Below are 16,832 nucleotides of genomic sequence, written 5' to 3'. Positions count from 1 at the left end.
ATAAACAATAATAGAAATATCAAGCTTCATGTAAAGGAAGTGGTCCCTTAGCACTTTGGCAGTATTTTGGCTGGGTTAGCTAGTTAACTAGCTAGGTTAATGTAGCAAGAAGTTAACCAGACAGTTCAGCTGGAGCTTCTTTTAAAAACCTTTCTTTAAAAGCAAAAGCAGCCTCAAGCGCACAGAGAGCAACACCTACCTGTATTAAACTCAGTCAACAGCAGAAAGAGTTAGAGAGAGATTTCATGTGGCCACAAACTGCAGGTACTCCAAGGACACACAGCCCTGACAGTCAGAGCGTCACAGCATGGCTGCGTCCTAATCGGCATGAATGCAGCCTAGCTAGGGCTCTACAAAGGGAGCAGATTTATGGTTGCTATTTTGCAACAATGCTTCAAAGTCCTAAATCAATTAAAGATAGATAGATAGACAGCTTGATCCCAACAAACTACATATATATATATATATATAGGTGCACTTCGTTGTTCTACAATTACAGGCTGTACACTTTGTTAGCCCCCTTTTACCCTGTTCTTCAGTGGTTAGGACCCCCATGGGACCACCCCAGAGCAGGTACTATTTGGGTGGTGGATCATTACTCTCAGCACAGCAGTGACACTGATGTGGTGGTGGTGTGTTAGTGTGTGTTGCACTGGTTAGAGTGGATCAGACACAGCAGCGCTGCTGGAGTTTTTAAACACCTGGAATACGGAATAAGTAGTGTGAGTAGGGAGCAGGGGGTAGTGTTGGGAAGCGTGTAGGGAATAATGAGTAGGAATAGGGAGCAGGGGGTAGTGTTGGGAAGCGTGTAGGGAATAATGAGTAGGAATAGGGAGCAGGGAATAGTGAGTTGTAAGTAATGAATAGGGAGCAGGGAGTAGTGAGTAGGAATCAAGGGAAAGTGAATAGGCAATAGTCAGTGAGGAACGGGGTGTAGGGAAAAAGGAGTAACAAACTGAGACTATAAAGTAAGGAGTAAGGAATAGTAGTTATAGGGACCAGGGAGCAGTGAGTAGGGAATAGTCAGTGAGGAATAAGGAGTAGGGAGCAGGGAGTAAGCAATCAGGAGGAAAGGAGAGTGGTGACTTAGGGATAGGGAGCAGGCAGCAGGGAGTAATGAAGAAGAGCAGGCAGCTCGCATGATCCCTTCTGAATGGAGCCCAAAGTCTGTTATGAGTATTTGAACTGCCTGCATGACCCGGCTTCACACAGCAGCCCGGGATCTCATTGGTTCGTTTGGCTGCAATGTCAGGCTGAAGACAAACAAGTGTATGTTGTCAGACAGGCAGATTTTTCTTTACCATGAAGCTCATGTGTCAGTTGTAATGCTTCAAAAAATAGACAATTTATTTATTTTGGAAATGTAAAATTTAGTGTAGTTGATGTTCTCTGAGCACAAATCTTAAGACTTTTTTGCACTTTTATCACATAATAGGTTACATAAAATCTAATCTTTTGGGCACAGGAGATGACTGATTTTAACAAAACAATGGAACATTCAAATTTGATTGTGAATAAAAGTATCAAAGTTACATATAATCAAAAAAAATCATCCAGGTATAACTATACAAAATGTCATCACTTTGACAAAAAAGACCAATCAGTTTACTTGTTACATTTGAATGGGGTTCATTTGTCTTCAGGAGGCAGCAAGGGGTCAGAGGGGACCATAGTAATCACTCCACAGCCCACTTCTCAAGCCCCTCATGACTAATTCAGTCTTGATGTTGAGGAATAACTCAGCGGACCTCATGGAGAAAAATAAAATACAGGAAAAATGTAGAAGGATGAAGAAGTACATTCAAATTGTAAATTTAAAAAATACTTTGTTAGCCCCCTTTTACCCTGTTCTTCAGTGGTCAGGACCCCCATGGAGCAGGTACTATTTGGGTGGTGGATCATTCTCAGCACTGCAGTAACACTGACGTGGTGGTGGTGTGTTAGTGGGTGTTGTGCTGGTCTGAGTGGATCAGTCACAGCAGTGCTGCTGGAGTTTTTAAACACCTCAGTATCACTGCTGGACTGAGAATAGTCCACCAACCAAAAATATCCAGCCAACAGCGTCCTGTGGGCAGCGTCCTGTGACCACTGATGAAGGACAGTGAGTGGACACAGTGTTTAAAAATTCCAGCAGTGCTGTTGTGTCTGATCCACTCACACACTAACACACCATCACCACATCAGTGTCACTGCAGTGCTGAGAGTAATGATCCACCACCCAAATATTACCTGTTCTGGGGTGGTCCATGGGGGTCCTGACCACTGAAGAACAGGATAAAAGGGGGCTAACAAAGTATGCAGAGAAACAGATGGACTACAGTCCATATATATATATATATATATATACATATATATATATATCCCTCAACAAGTAGACAAGTGGTTTCAGAAAGAACATGATTTCAACCTATTTGTATCATCTTCTTCAGATGGCTCCTCATGAAGCTGCTTGAGAGAATGACAAGAGTGAGTAACGTTGACATCGAAGGAAAGGGGACTGAATTTCTAACAGAATCTAAATTAGAAAACAGTTTGATTTGTTTAACAATTTTTTAGTCTCTGCATAATTCCAGCTGCATTACTGCTTTGTTTTAATGTCTTTGGTATGACTCAAAAATGTGCAAAACAGTAAAAAAAAACGGCCTTCTGTAAATGTGTCCAAACTTTTGACTGGCAACGTATACACTTTATGTCCAAAAGTGTCTCCACAGCCCTTCTAGTTAGTGAATTTAGCTACTTTAACACAGCTTGTAAAATGTCCATTTAAACGGGGTAGAGGAGCCCCCTTAGCAGAGACGGAGCGATGGAGCTCCATCCAGTACCTTTGGGATGAGTGGAGTGATCCAGAACTGATCATTCAAAATCAGCACCTGACCTCACTAATGCTCAATCAAATCCTCACAGCAATGTTCCAACATCCAGTGTAAAGTCTTCCCAGAAGAGAAGAGACTGTTAATGAAGCAAAGGAGCACAAATTCCCTATTAGTACCATATACTGTATAACAATAACAATACAAAATGTCATCAATTAAGATCAATGAATTGACTTGCTCTAAGTGAATCGTGTTCATTTGTCTTCTTTATGCAGCTCTTCCACTATAATGGTGAGAAGGAAGAATCACTCCTTGGCCCAGCTCTCACACTCCACATGGCAAATATGGCTTGATCTTGAGGAATAATGATTATAGGGCGCCACCCTGTGGCCATGCGGTAGAATGTGCACCAGAGGCAGAGCTTTCACAAAAAAATCTGATTATGTTTTGAAGTATAGAGGTCACTAATGCTACTTTTATATACTATATTTAAGTATTTACTAAATAATTTTATGGATTTGAACGTTTTGAACGTTTTGAAGTATATTTGTAAAGAAAGTGAAGTTTTCTCTCCTTTCCGTTTTGCTATTCATATCTAGTCTGACTTCATTCTGTTTCACTCAGCTCCTGGACTGCTTTGCTGTTGCTCACACCCCTCACTTTGCAGCTAGACAAATACACTATACGCCCAAAAGTCTGTGGACACCTGACCATCATACCTATATGAGGTTGTTGAAAATCTCATTCCAAAAACAGGGGCATTAACATGGAGTTGCCCCACTTTGCAGCTATAACAGCCTCCACTCTTCTGGGTGTGTCTGTGGGAATTTGTGCCCATTCCATAAAAAGAGCTTTTGTGAGGTTCAGCACTGATGTTGGACGTGTAGGCCTGGCTCTCAATCGACGTTCCTATGTATCCCAAAGGTGTTAGTGGGGTTGAGGTCAGGCGTTCCTCCATACCCAACTCGCCAAACTGTGCCTTTATGGGCCTTGCTTTGTGCACATGGATGCAGTCATGCTGGAACAGGAAAAGGCTTTCCACAAACCGCTGCCACTTATAATTGTCTTTGTATGTTGTAACATTACCCTGGAACTAAGGGGCCCCAACCCTGAAAAACAGTGCCAGCCCATCGTCCCTCCTCCACCAAACTTTACTCCAGAGAACACCTTTACACTGCTCCAGAGACCAGTGGCGGCTTGCTTTACACCACTCCAGCCAGACTTGGCATTGCGCATAGTGATCTCAGGCTTGTGCACAGAAGCTCAGTCATGGAAACCCATTTCATGAAGCTCCTGATGCAGTTTTCGTGGCACACTCTGCGAGTTAGTGTGGTCTACCACTTCGTGGCTGAGCTGTTGTCGCTCCTAGATGTTTCCATTTCACAACAATAGCACTTACAGTTGACCGGGGCAGATATAGCAGGTCAGAAATTTCACAAAACAGACTTGTGACAAACGCAGCATCCTATAACAGTGCCGTGTTTAAAATCATTGAGCTCTTCAGTACAGCGCATTGTATTGCCAGTGTTTGTCTATGGACATTGCATGGCTATGTGCTTGGTTTCATACACCTGTTAGCAATGGATGTGACTGGAACACCTAAACTCAATAATCAGAAGGGTCCACATACTTTTGGCCATATTGTGTAAATAAAGCCTAAGCATATAAATATTAGATCAATATTTATCATCTGGATCGTAGGTTGTGCGCAATGATAGACAGTAGAAAAGTCCAAAGTGGTATTTGTTTTTGTTTACACACTATGTTTATTAGGTGGGTTTGTTCTCCAACACTAGAAACAGCGTTTAAGGGGAGAGAAAGCAATATCAAAATCGACCCATTGTACAAAAAAAGACACAAGAGCTAACAGAAAACCAGAAGTCAATGAAGAGCCTGGAGCCAATCGAACCCACAATTACAGCGGTATAAACTTCGCATAGATATATTCATATTTACATATATATTAATTTGTAATTACAAGGGAGAGAAAACAAAATGTACAATGCTACAAAAAGTATTTACAAATTAATAAATAGAGTGAGCACATACACACACACACACACACACACACACACACACACACACACACACTCACACACACACACAAAGAAAATGAAACCAAAAGGTACAATGGACATTTCATATCATACAAAAATTACAAAAAGAACATAGAAAAAAACATATGTGTTAATTGTTAGAAAGTATTTCTCTTTCCTTTTTTTTGTTTACAGTAAAAGAGAGCAAATGGCACCAGCTTGCTAAATGATATTTATCTGTAAGAGTGAGAGAGAAAGTGGCTTTTTCATCTGAACAGGCAGTGTTTATGGAAGTGAAATGTTGTGGTTAGAATGATCTGAATGATCTTTGGCCCTTTTCGTTTGTTTTTTTTTCTTATATTCATAAAAGATGCAACAATCTTAACAAACCAAATCTAAACCCACACGCACACAGACGAGCACACAGTGGTGGACAAAGTACACAAAGCCTGCTCTTGAGAGAACGTAGAGGAAAGTAAACGTACAATGGGTAAAATAATATAATAATCATCTTTAATAATATTAACTGAAACTTTTACTTGATAAATATACTTCCTTTTAAATGTATTTCAGCAAGAAGTGTAGAAGTGCTGCAAATTACAGGCTGAAATGCTGTAATCTGGACACCAGAACATATTTAATGATGTTTTATTTAATATATTCAACTCCTTGAGACCACCGGTGGTTATAAAACGCACATATTCTTCATAACTTTCATATTTCATAAGCTACATTCAAAAGGTGGGGGTCATATGAGAACTGTAACTGTCTTCTTTCCAGTCAAATAGATGGGTGATGTAATTTTAAACCATTATAATAGAAGAAGCTGAATTTTTTTGTCTACTGAAAGTCGACCCATTTTTCCACAAATCTGGGCTATAAACTATAAACAGATGGCATCTCTTCAGTGATCTGCTCTGTAAAAATTATTTTAATAAAATAATACAAAGAGCCTCTAAGATTTTTGGCTTTCAGCAGTGAATTGTAAGCATATAATAATATGTGTAATCATAAAAACATTCTGTTAATTTGAGGTTAGCTTAAAAAAAAATTACATTTATTTCAGGTAGTTACTGAATAATTTGCCTTACGATTTGGTCATGGACAAACCAAAATATACCCAGGTCAATAAGAGGTTAATAATCTTTTTTTTGGAATTAGCAAGATGTTATTAAATTATAAGTGATATAATAATGATCTTATAATAATTCCTTCTGCTTCAGTATCAAGGTATTCTGGATATTAATTGTATTATATCTTCAATCTCAATGTTCTCAGTCATTATGGACTATTCTATAGCTCTGTTCATCATTCTGAACACACCTGAAAGTTTAGTTTTTACAGCTTCCTGCACACTTTTTGAAATCTGTGAAGCTGTAGAGTTGGGGCATCATGTGTATTGTTGCACCCCTAATTGAAATTAAGTTAAAAGTTTTCAAAAATTGAAGTACTGACAAAAAAGTACATAAGTACAGTAACAAACTACATGTACACTACTGTTATTGTTATTGTCCACCACTGTGCACACATATACACAGACACATGCACATCATCCACAGACACATGCACACAAAACCACATCTAAAAGGGCACACAGTCTCTGGAAATGTGAAAAGTTAATACCTGGGTGTAATCCGAATTCATGTTCATTCTACTCTGTAAAAACCCAAACTCACAGTCTGAATATTCACCCTGCCACACATAATGCCTCAACACTTCAACCGCCACTGCATTCGGTGAATAATTTTCTAAAGCATAAAGGGAAATTTCTCAAAATCTCTCTCTTTTGCAGTAAGCAGGAGCGACATCCAGCTGCAGCCCCGCTGATCGAGCCCCACGCTGAACAAGAACCTCCATGTAAAAGATATTTCAAGGAACACGTCCACATGGTTTTTGGGAGAAGGAGGGGGCACTCATTCGCCCCTTTATGCAGACAACAGAGCCCCATTGATTACTTTTTCTCACATCGTGATTACAGCACACTTGTGGCCTTTTTTGTGATTGCCAGGGTCTTGTGACTACACTATAAGAGGGGGCAATTAAGTGGTTGAAAAATGAATGGGATACGCTCAACATTCAGCCTGTTTAAGGATAAAAGCCCTGTCCTTCAATAAAAAGAGACAATCGAATTGCTGGTATAGCCGCAAGCAGGAAAAGCTCCCCCTTGTTGTGGAGAGACGACCCCAAAAAACATGGTTCTGTGTGATTTTTGGACCAAATAATACAAACTGTTTATGCGATTTCTGTTAAAGAGATTAGAACTGCCCACGGCATCACAAAGATGGCCAGCAAAGGGACAGACTTTCCTCTAAGGACTTTGACAAGACTTAAGCAGACAGGAACTGTAACACTTTTCTTCCCACTGACTAGGCATGCGGTATCCTGTTTGCCCTTTTTTAGGATCTTTGGCAAAGTCTTTAAATAGCCAACAAGCTAGTAAACTGCCTAGCTAGCTATTGATGTATCCCACACTAATGTTAGCTAAAATAATGTATCCTCTTGTTGTATAATTATGTTTAAAATTGATTCTTCTGGTGTATCTTAGCCAGCTAGCTAACTAGCTTTCTAACCCCAACCTTAACTCTTAGCCAACATGGTTGAGGAGCTAACTAACCAAATCCACAACTTCAATGCTTTTATTCAGCTCATTTGAACATCAGCTACCGCACCAACACTTTAGCCAGAGAACTTGTAGAGATGAGAAGTACCACTCTGCAACGTCTTTCGGGTTTTTCAGATGCTAGAGGGCGCTCGCGAGTGAGTCCAAAATGAATGGGTTGATATGGAGCATTTGAGCAAAATCATAGTTTATGAATGAGTAAACATTTTTAATGTAAAAGAACGCAATCATGTCCTGAACACAGACAGCATAAACCATTTTAGTACTGCTGGTATATTTTTAAGAGCCTTTAAATTCGAGTTATATGAGATTAAAAACGCGCCTCATGTATGTCCACGACGTCAGTGAGCGTGAACAGCCAATGAGCTGCTCCGCTCACCAATCATCACGCTATAGCACTAATGCCCGCCTTCTGCTGCCCAAAACCCGTTTGCTGTAGAAAAAAGGAAATATTTAGGTAGGATTTTTTTGTTTTTTTAGTGAAATGCATCCTTCTACTTTCTAAAATCAAAGAAACGTTCTGGGAAAGTGATTAGAAACTATTTTAACCTTTCGTTTTTAGCCGTTGAGCGCCATTTACTCTCATTCATTTAGGACTCACTCGTGGGCGCCCTCTGCTGTTTGGCAGTCCTGTTTTTGATATAACGGGGAGAATAGGAAGTGGCCAGGCTCCTCATAAACCGGCTTTGCTTTAGCTGGCTAGCTAATGCAAGTTAGTTAGCTTGTTGGCTAACATCCGTCCAACACGAGGCATTTCCCCAACCTGAAGACTGACCTACAGGGCTGCAGCTGGAATACTACTGGTAAGCAGGTGATAGGCTGGTATACACAGTGCTGACTGACCTCTTTGTAACAGGCAGAGTTTTTAGCAAATTAAACAAGCCCCCTTACTTCGCTTTAGTGTATTAATAGTGTTTATAATGTTTAGTAACGTTAGACCCAGGAACAGAAATGTGATATTAATGGCAATGGATTTTGTTCTATTATTCGTTTTCCCCCCAACACCGACTAGACGCAACACCAGAATATCACAGTTCACAAAACAACATTCATGTTTATCTGTCTTCTATCGCTTTCCATCCATCATCTGTCGCTCTCCGTCTTCATTCATGTTTAATATCTTCTTAATATAAATTCCCACTTTACTTTGTGTTTTATTTTCCCCATTTACTCCCAGCCAATTACAGATTAATCAAGCAAATCGGCCTCACCGATTGGAGCCTTTTCGCGATTCCGACTGGGAAATCCACCCCAGAATACAGTGAGTTAATTACAATCCTATAATAGCCCTGCTCTTTTGGAAAGAGTGGAGAAGGAGTTGGCAATTCCTACCAAATTTGACACTTCTTCCATTAGCCGACTCAATTAATCTACTGCATTCACAGTCTACTGCTCGACCTGACTATATACTGTTTCATGACATACAAAACCCATCATCCCTAACTCTTAAAGGCAGCCAGGCAAACCTGGTCGTCAGTCACTCATTACTTCTAGTGCTTTCCAGTTCGTCATGTGAGCAGTGTGCCAGCATGCTAGCATGTTAGCACTGCGGCTAGGCGTCATCCATCCAGCTGTGTGGTTCCTTTAGCAAGGTGAGGCTCTGAAATGATGGTGAGAGCCAGCTGGAGGACGTCAGTGTTAGTTAGCACCAAATAGAGGAAAAGACACAGAGAAAACAATACTCAAAAACAACAGGGCTCCAGCGCCTTTGGTGCTTGGACCCCTAAAAAGAGTATCTGCAACAGAAATCTGAGGAGAATAATCATCGTTAGAAGAATGTCTGCTGTTGTAATGCCCTTTTTGTTTCACAAAGCTGGACATAGAGGTTCTCTTAGACTTTAAAGACCAGGAAAAAACAGAGTATCCTGATTTCTGACAACTTGTTTGGAGGCATTTCTCTTGCGAAGACCAGACGGATTCACTCATCTCTCCAGTTCAGACTGAGTCACAATGATCTTCACACTCGAAAGCGTGTGAAAGCAAGGGGGAAAGAAAATGAGCACAAGCTTGCGAATGTCAGGTTGCAGTCCACCAAGGCAAACGTCGCCAGAGCTCACAAGAAACCAGAGTTCAGGAACTTTTCTGCAGGAAAAGCTTTAAAAAAAAGGTGCTAGTCATCATGCTAGCCATGTATTGTGCACTTTGTCTCCAAACTGCTCCAGGCTGTCCTTACATTGGCAGTGAGGGAGTCTGCAACATGGCACACGGTCCAGTCTGCAGTTCACAGGAAGCGACCTCAGATGCAGCGCAGGAGGTGGGTTGACACAGGAAGTGGGTTCTGGAGCGTCTGTAAACATGGCAAACTGTCCATCCATAACCACTCTGACTGCTACGGGTGGCCTCCTGAGCTGGCAGTGACTTTTCTCTCCCAGTCTTTAGGGCTTGACCTTTGAACATTAGCCGCTTTTCCACAGCAGGTCTCGATTAGCCTGGATGCTAACGAACAGCAGCAGGAACTGAGGCCAACGGTAGAGTGAGGAGGGACAGGTGAGAGACTGTAGGGAGACTTGAGGGGTCAGAAAATCCCTTTGGCGATCCTCAGGCCTTTCTGTTTCATTCGAGGCAAGGTGGAGCTGGCCACGTGCTTGGTGCGGCCCGTCCGCGGGAAGCCGCGCTTCTTCAGGACGAAGTCGTAGTTGGCTGAGGAGTTCATAGCGTAGAAAACGTTGGCATTGTCTGGAATCTTCAACTCTGTGGAAAACAAGGAGGAAATCAGCACAGGGTACTTCAGCATTATCTATAAAGACAGTGGCTATGTAAAGAAATTATTTGCACAAAAACACTAATTTACCCAATTTTCACTAATCCCTAATGTATACTGCAATATTCTCTGTACTTTGGAGCATTTCTCCATTATTTATTAGCTACATTAGCCCTGCAGCTCCACTGCTAAACTAAAGAAACAAACTTTAGTCACCAAACATGTCTTCGCTGATCAACTACATTCAGGGTAAGGGAGAAACTGCTGAACTATTTATCTAATGTTACAGATCATCTAAATGGGACCACCAAGAGTTAGTTATTACATAAATATCTATGTTTTTAATAATGTAATTGTCTAAATGACCCTTGGCTAAACCCTAACCACTGGCAACTGTAGGCCACTGGCAACTGTTGCTCTTTACCCTTTCATAAAAGGTTATACAGCATCATTTTACACATAAAAGGATATTAATGTACAAGTTCTATAGATTTGAGGAAATGAAATATCAAACGTTTTAATAGAGCACTGGTAGTAAAGTGCATCAAATCACAGGAAAATGTTTATGAATGGGTTAAAATTGAAATAATCATACATTTCCCTACACTCTTAAAACCATGAACACTCAAAGAGCCCTTTGTATGATTAAAGCGTTCTTTGCATCATGAAAGGGTTCTTAAGAATGTGCTGTAGATGGTTCTATACAGAACCTTTTTGAAAAGGATTCTATATAGCACCAAAAAGGGTTCTTCTATTGTTATGATGTCAACCATAATCAATATATATATAGAACCAAAAATGACCTGTATAGGACCATCTACAGCACATTCTCCATCAGTCTGAAGAACCTTGTCATGATGCAAAGAACCTTGTAATCATGCAAAGGGTTCTTTGAGTGTTCATGGTTCTATATAGAACCATTTTCTTTACTCAAGAACCCTTGAAGAACCATTTAAGTGTGTACTCTGCAGGACAAGGTCAATACTCCTCTTTCATTTCCATTTCATCTTCATGGATCACTGCATGATCTGACTTTTCGGATGTAGTTGTGTAGTTTTTAGGGTCTGTCTTTATTCTTTTGGCACTATTAGGCTGCTGAGAGATCAAATTGTGGATATGTTGCTCCAAACATACTCAGAAACGAAATTGTCTGTTTTGCCATTGAAAACTTGAAAGCGTATCAGTCATAGCAACAGTAACCTAGGGGAGTGGGGCTTAGTGAAGGGTTTGTTGCATATAAGTAATAATGTACTGTAAATCAAAGACTTCTCAATCAATCAGTGCAACTAACAGAAGAGAATATAAAGATATATTCACACAAATACTCTGCTCATTATTCCTTATGTACATATGTCCCATGAGGCTGTGTGTATTTTCCGAAAGAGAACAGGGAGTGTGTAAGCGCTCACCTTTCTCCTCACTGATTTTCTGCACGAGCTCGTAGTCCTCTGGCCTCTCTCGGTCCAGGTTGTGTTTCACCATGGCCTTCCTGATCACCGCAGGAGTTTTATCCTGACTCGTGACCTGAAACACACACACACACACGCACACACACACACACACACACACACATTTTATGATTAGAAAAGAAATCAATTATACATATAAGTGGCAAAGTAATGGTCCTTCGCTCATAGTCTTTGCAACAGACTAAAAGTTCTTCAAGCTACAGTTTGAAATTGGTGCTTGTAGCCTGTAGGCTAGACTGTACATTTAACACCCTACCGGTTTAATGTAAATTAATTTAAGTTGTAATGTAAACACATTATTACACAAATCACAAAATACTGTTTTTTTTCTCCCACCCCTAGAGTTCAGTACTTCAGGAGCTTTTTTACCTGATATTTATGTATATATCTCTCAATAACTCACCAGGATGCTCTTGTACATGTTTCCATTGTCCACGTCCAGGCTGACCCTGATGATGCAGCAGTCGTCCACCTGCTGGTTGTAGAGCGGCAGAGAGAGGGAGGAGTAGCTGGACACGCCGGACACCGAGCGCTTGTGTGAACGAGACAGAGTGACCGGCGTGGAGGAGACTGAGGAGGACGAGGCACTGCTGGAGCCGGAGCCGGAGCCGAGGGCAGAGGCGTCGAGAGAGGAGAGAGAGGTGGACTCCCAGAACTGCAAAGAGACAGAGAAAGATAGAGAGAGAGTGAAGGGAGCAGAGATAGAGGGAGAGAAAAATAGAACAAAGAGTGAAAATTGGAGAGAGAGACAGAAATGTGTTAAAATGTGTTTAAAAAAAAGAAAGAAACAGAGTGAGGCCGAGTTAAACACACAGAAACAGTGGCAGAGAGAAGTTATGAAAAGAATAAATGAGAGGGAAAGAGAGGAAGAAAGAGAAATATGTTAGGTTTTTGCAATGGAAGACAAAATTAAACAGAAACAGTGGCAGAGAAAAGAGAAAGAAAGAAACAAAGAGTGAAAAGTTGAGGAAGTATGAAAGAGAAACATGTTTAACCCTTAGTAGTTGCAGTTATGGCTGGCAAAAATGAAAATATGATGTAATTTTATAGTAATAATTTATTACTCACAGCTCACAGAAACAGGCGGAGAAAATATAAATCTCAAATTTTTTTATATTTTGATGAAAATGTGTAGCTGTGCACTATAATTTCTGTAAAGCTTGCCAACATAGCAACAGTAACTATGTAACTACATAAGAACACACTTGCTGGTGGAACATCGATGGGCCAATTCATTATATAATTAACTAAGCAATTACATAATTACATTTACATAATTATGCAATGTGACTTTAACACACAGCCAAACGTCAATAAGAACTCTAGACTTCTAAGGGTTAATGTGTTTTTTGTGTACAGCTTGAAGATGAGACTTTTTCACCATGGAAAGTTGATCTGAGGACACATCTACAGGACCTCATGGAGAGCTGGACTGTTAACTTACAGATGCAGAACCAGTACATTTTATTAACACTGTCCCAGAACAACTTTCCCTCCACACAACACCGCAGCTCACCAGCAGTGAGCAAACACACGAGATCAGGAGGATGAAAGGCAGATTTGAAATGAAGGTTAAATTGCATGGATAGAAAAGTAGCTGTATGAAGAAAAAATCACACCACTGTCTAGAGATGTTAGAGGTTAAAGTTAGTGCTGAATAAACATTCATGCACACTACAGGCCAAACATTTGGAAGCAGCATTAACTTTGGTACATTTAATATTTTTACAGATAAACCAGAATGGCTTGTTTTGCTATTTCCAGTATGTGCAGTAATTGACTGTTACTGAGTTGAGCTCCTGCTGATTCTCCTACAGAGTGTTACTGCAGCTCTAATCAGATCCACCTGATTCCACCCATTCAGAAGATCAACTCAATCAGGCGTGTTACATTAGGAGGCTGGAATAAATGTAAACACTGCATAATATAAGAGACACTACAAAAAATGATACAGTGTCAAGTAAAAATTATCTTAAATATAGTTAATAAATCTAATATTTCTCCTGCTGAGACTGTTGTAAGTTTAATTTAAGATTATTTACTTTATTTCTAGATATTGTTTACTGTTTTAAGTATTAATATTATTTAGTAAAATTATCTCACTATACTGGCAGATAATTTTGCTCGTTTTAAAAAATGTGCTTAAAACCAGCAAAATTATCTGCCAGTGTCTTACTGATATAATTTTACTGAATAAATTTATTTAAAAGAAGTGAAAAGTGTCTAGAAATAAGCTAGATAATCTTATTGTAAGTGCACAACCATCACAAAATGGGAAATATTAGAAATATTGACTAGATTTAGGATCATTTCATTTGATAAGATGCCATTTTTTGCAGTGCAGAGTAAAAGTACAGCACTGTAAACCAATCAACTGTAATGAACTGTAATAAAATACAGCACTGTAAAATAGGTATCAGTAAACTGTTGTGTTGTTCTGGTTGTTGAGTTAACTGTGAAATATTTTTTTAAAAATCTGTTTGCTTCTGTACATTTGGTCTGTAGTGTATACACACAACACACACACACACACACACACACACACACACACACTGAATGGCAGTGATGAGATGAGCTGTCAGACGGAGAGAGAAAAACACACACAGGAGACTTCTGAGATGAGCAACTGCTGAAACAGAGCGAGTGAGAGAGGGACGGAGTGATAAGCGGAGGAGTGGATGAATGGAGGGATGGGACCCTGAAGGGCTGGATGAATAGAGGGATGGATTGAGGTGTTGAGGGGTGGATGAATAGAGGATGGAGGTATTACTGGAGGGACAGATGGAGGGATGGATGAATGGATGGATGAAGTGGAAGTGGAGGCCTGGATGGATGTAGAGATGAATAAATGGATAGATGGAGTGGGAGTGGATGGCTAGATGGATGTAAGGATGGGTGAATGGAGTGACAGATGGAGTGATGGAAAGATCAAGTGACTGAGGGATAGATTGATGGATAGAGGGATGGATGACATGATGGAAAGGGGTGGATGTACATAGGGACAGATAAAATAATGGAAGAAGTGATGAAGGGATGGAGTGATGAATGGGGAATAGAAGAAAGGTATGGAAGGACCGATGGAATGATGTAGTTATGAAGGGAGTGACGGAGGGATGTAGTAACGGAGGGATGGATGGAGTGGAGGGGCAGATGTATGTAGGGATGGACGGATAATGGAGAAAGTGATGAAGGGATGGAGTGATGGATGGGGGATGGAAGGATTGAAGTAAAGCATGGAAAGACTGATGGACTGATGGAAGAAATGAGTAATGGAGGGATGGATAAACAAAGTGATGGATGGAGTGATGGAATGATGGGATGGATGAGTGATGAAAAGAGTGATGGAAGGATGAATGGAGGGATGGAGTGAGGGAGGGGTAGAGGAGGAGAGTACCGTTGGTGTGAGATCTCCCATTGGCCCACACTTCCCTAAGGTAGAATTGGAATGTTTTACGCAGGGCGTGGACGTCTACAAGGAGGAAGCAGAGCTACTGTCACCATGGAAACACACAAGAGGCTGGAGCTCATATACATGCTCCGCCCACAAAGGCGTTCTTTAGTGGTACCTGTGGCGATTTTGTGGACAGGCTTTACAGAACGGTGGAAAAATCCCATTCAGCCTAATGAGAAGCACAATACCTACATTCAGAGTGCTTAGGACCCAGATTAAGCCTAAACCAAGACTAAAAAGAATTTCCAATGGTAGTTCTGCACTGACACGGACATTAGGACCATAATCAGACTTAATCCTTAATCCAGGAAACGGACACCTAAAGTTTAATCAATTTAGAGTGCACGCTAACACTGAGTGTGTTTACATGAACTCAATAATCCGATCATAATTGGATTTCTGCAGTTATCCGATTATTCAAATGGCCATGTAAACACCCCATACTCCTGTCTAGAAATCTGAGTAAGAAACCTGTTAAAGAAAGCTGGATTTGAGCTCAGTAATCAGATTTCTCAGTGCATGTAACTCTTACTCTGATTTCTTTCGGATTTCTCAGTCTGCGCATGTGCGAAAACAGACAGAAGTCCCAGAAATAAACAAACAGTGTTGTCATGAGACGCAGCAAAACACTTTTGGAGCGACGCTGAAACCAACTACATTCTAGACGAAATGAAGGATTTAAATATTCTTCATCTTCTAGATGATGTTTGTTCATGTTTCCAGGTAAAGTGGCACAATGTTTTTTTTAAAAAAAGCTGTGGCATGAAACTTGAGTTTTACATTACGTTTTCGACACGCCTTCTTCTGTGAGTTTATTGGCTGGTCGCAAAGCAGAAATCCGATCACTGTCTGACTCATGTAGACGCGGAGTTTCCCCATTATCTGATTACTCAAGTGCATATAAACGTGTTGATCGGATTACTGACAAAATCTGATTTTCGGCAGTTATCTGATCATTATGTGCTTGTAAACGCACTCATTGTTAAAACGGATCGGGTTTGCGTTTTTTTGTTGTTGTTTGAGGCGTGAATAGAGTTCACTCCGCATGCTGTGTATGAAAATGACATATTTATGCACCCTGTACATTCTCCTCATACAAATGCATATCAGGGAGGATCACACAAGAAAGGGGTGGAGCTACTGAAACGGTTTCAATGTTTCACTGCAGCTTTTAAGCACTGTGTCTTACAAGCGCATGCAATTAGCAGGCTGTCCTACGTGCAGTTTACTTGATTATCTACAGCTTTGTACATGGGTGCCTGATCTTCTCCACCAAGGCTGCAGGTTTTCATTCAAAACACATGATCTCACTTGTTTAATCAGTTGGTCTCGATACTCAAACAACTGATCATGTGAGCTCCTGCTTGGTTAGAGTGAAAACCTGCAGCCACACTGTTCGTTTGCAGATAAGACTGGACACCCCTGGGACTGTGATCGCCTATCACGCTGGCATTAAGGCACATTATGTGCTGCTTTTGCTCACATTCGTACTTGTAGCCCTCAATGTTATGTAGCAAGTCTAAACTCCACCCTAAGTTGAAGAGATTTTACCAAAGGTCTGTAAAGCATGTCAAACCTTACAACTGCCATAAAAGAAGACATTTGTGGGCGAAGCATGGATATTACTAGAAGAGCTTTGTAAAGCTTTATAAGACAAAAACAAAGCAGTTAGTGCTGTGCATCTTATAAATACTTTAAGCTACATAAATTGGCTTACACAAGCTTTATAAAGGTTGTATAGC

The 16,832-nt window shown here is 40.5% G+C and overlaps 2 protein-coding genes across 6 annotated transcripts in view; both read right to left on the bottom strand.

Moving 5' to 3' along the window:
• plgrkt (plasminogen receptor, C-terminal lysine transmembrane protein) overlaps positions 1-305 on the bottom strand; it is a 30,363-nt gene extending 30,058 nt beyond the window's left edge. The window contains exon 1 of the mRNA XM_036587741.1: positions 200-305. The gene's annotated coding sequence lies outside the window, so the exon portion shown is untranslated. The remainder of the gene's footprint in view (positions 1-199) is intronic.
• A 6,449-nt stretch (positions 306-6,754) lies between these two features.
• LOC118819779 (ral guanine nucleotide dissociation stimulator-like) overlaps positions 6,755-16,832 on the bottom strand; it is a 124,473-nt gene continuing 114,395 nt past the window's right edge. For 4 of the 5 annotated variants that reach the window (XM_036587684.1, XM_036587686.1, XM_036587682.1 and 1 more), the window contains exons 14-17: positions 15,034-15,108; positions 12,043-12,294; positions 11,580-11,694; positions 9,985-10,160 (exon numbers count right to left, since the gene is read on the bottom strand). In XM_036587684.1, coding sequence (XP_036443577.1) covers positions 9,985-10,160; positions 11,580-11,694; positions 12,043-12,294; positions 15,034-15,108 — 618 coding nt within the window. Of the gene's footprint in view, positions 10,161-11,579; positions 11,695-12,042; positions 12,295-15,033; positions 15,109-16,832 lie in introns of all 5 variants that reach the window. The other variant, XM_036587681.1, reaches the window with a different exon arrangement.

Source organism: Colossoma macropomum, unplaced genomic scaffold (assembly GCF_904425465.1).
Source record: "Colossoma macropomum unplaced genomic scaffold, Colossoma_macropomum, whole genome shotgun sequence".
Classification (NCBI taxonomy): Eukaryota; Metazoa; Chordata; class Actinopteri; order Characiformes; family Serrasalmidae; genus Colossoma; species Colossoma macropomum.
Note: the sequence above shows the minus strand (reverse complement) of the source record. Positions and strands in the feature narration are given on the sequence as shown.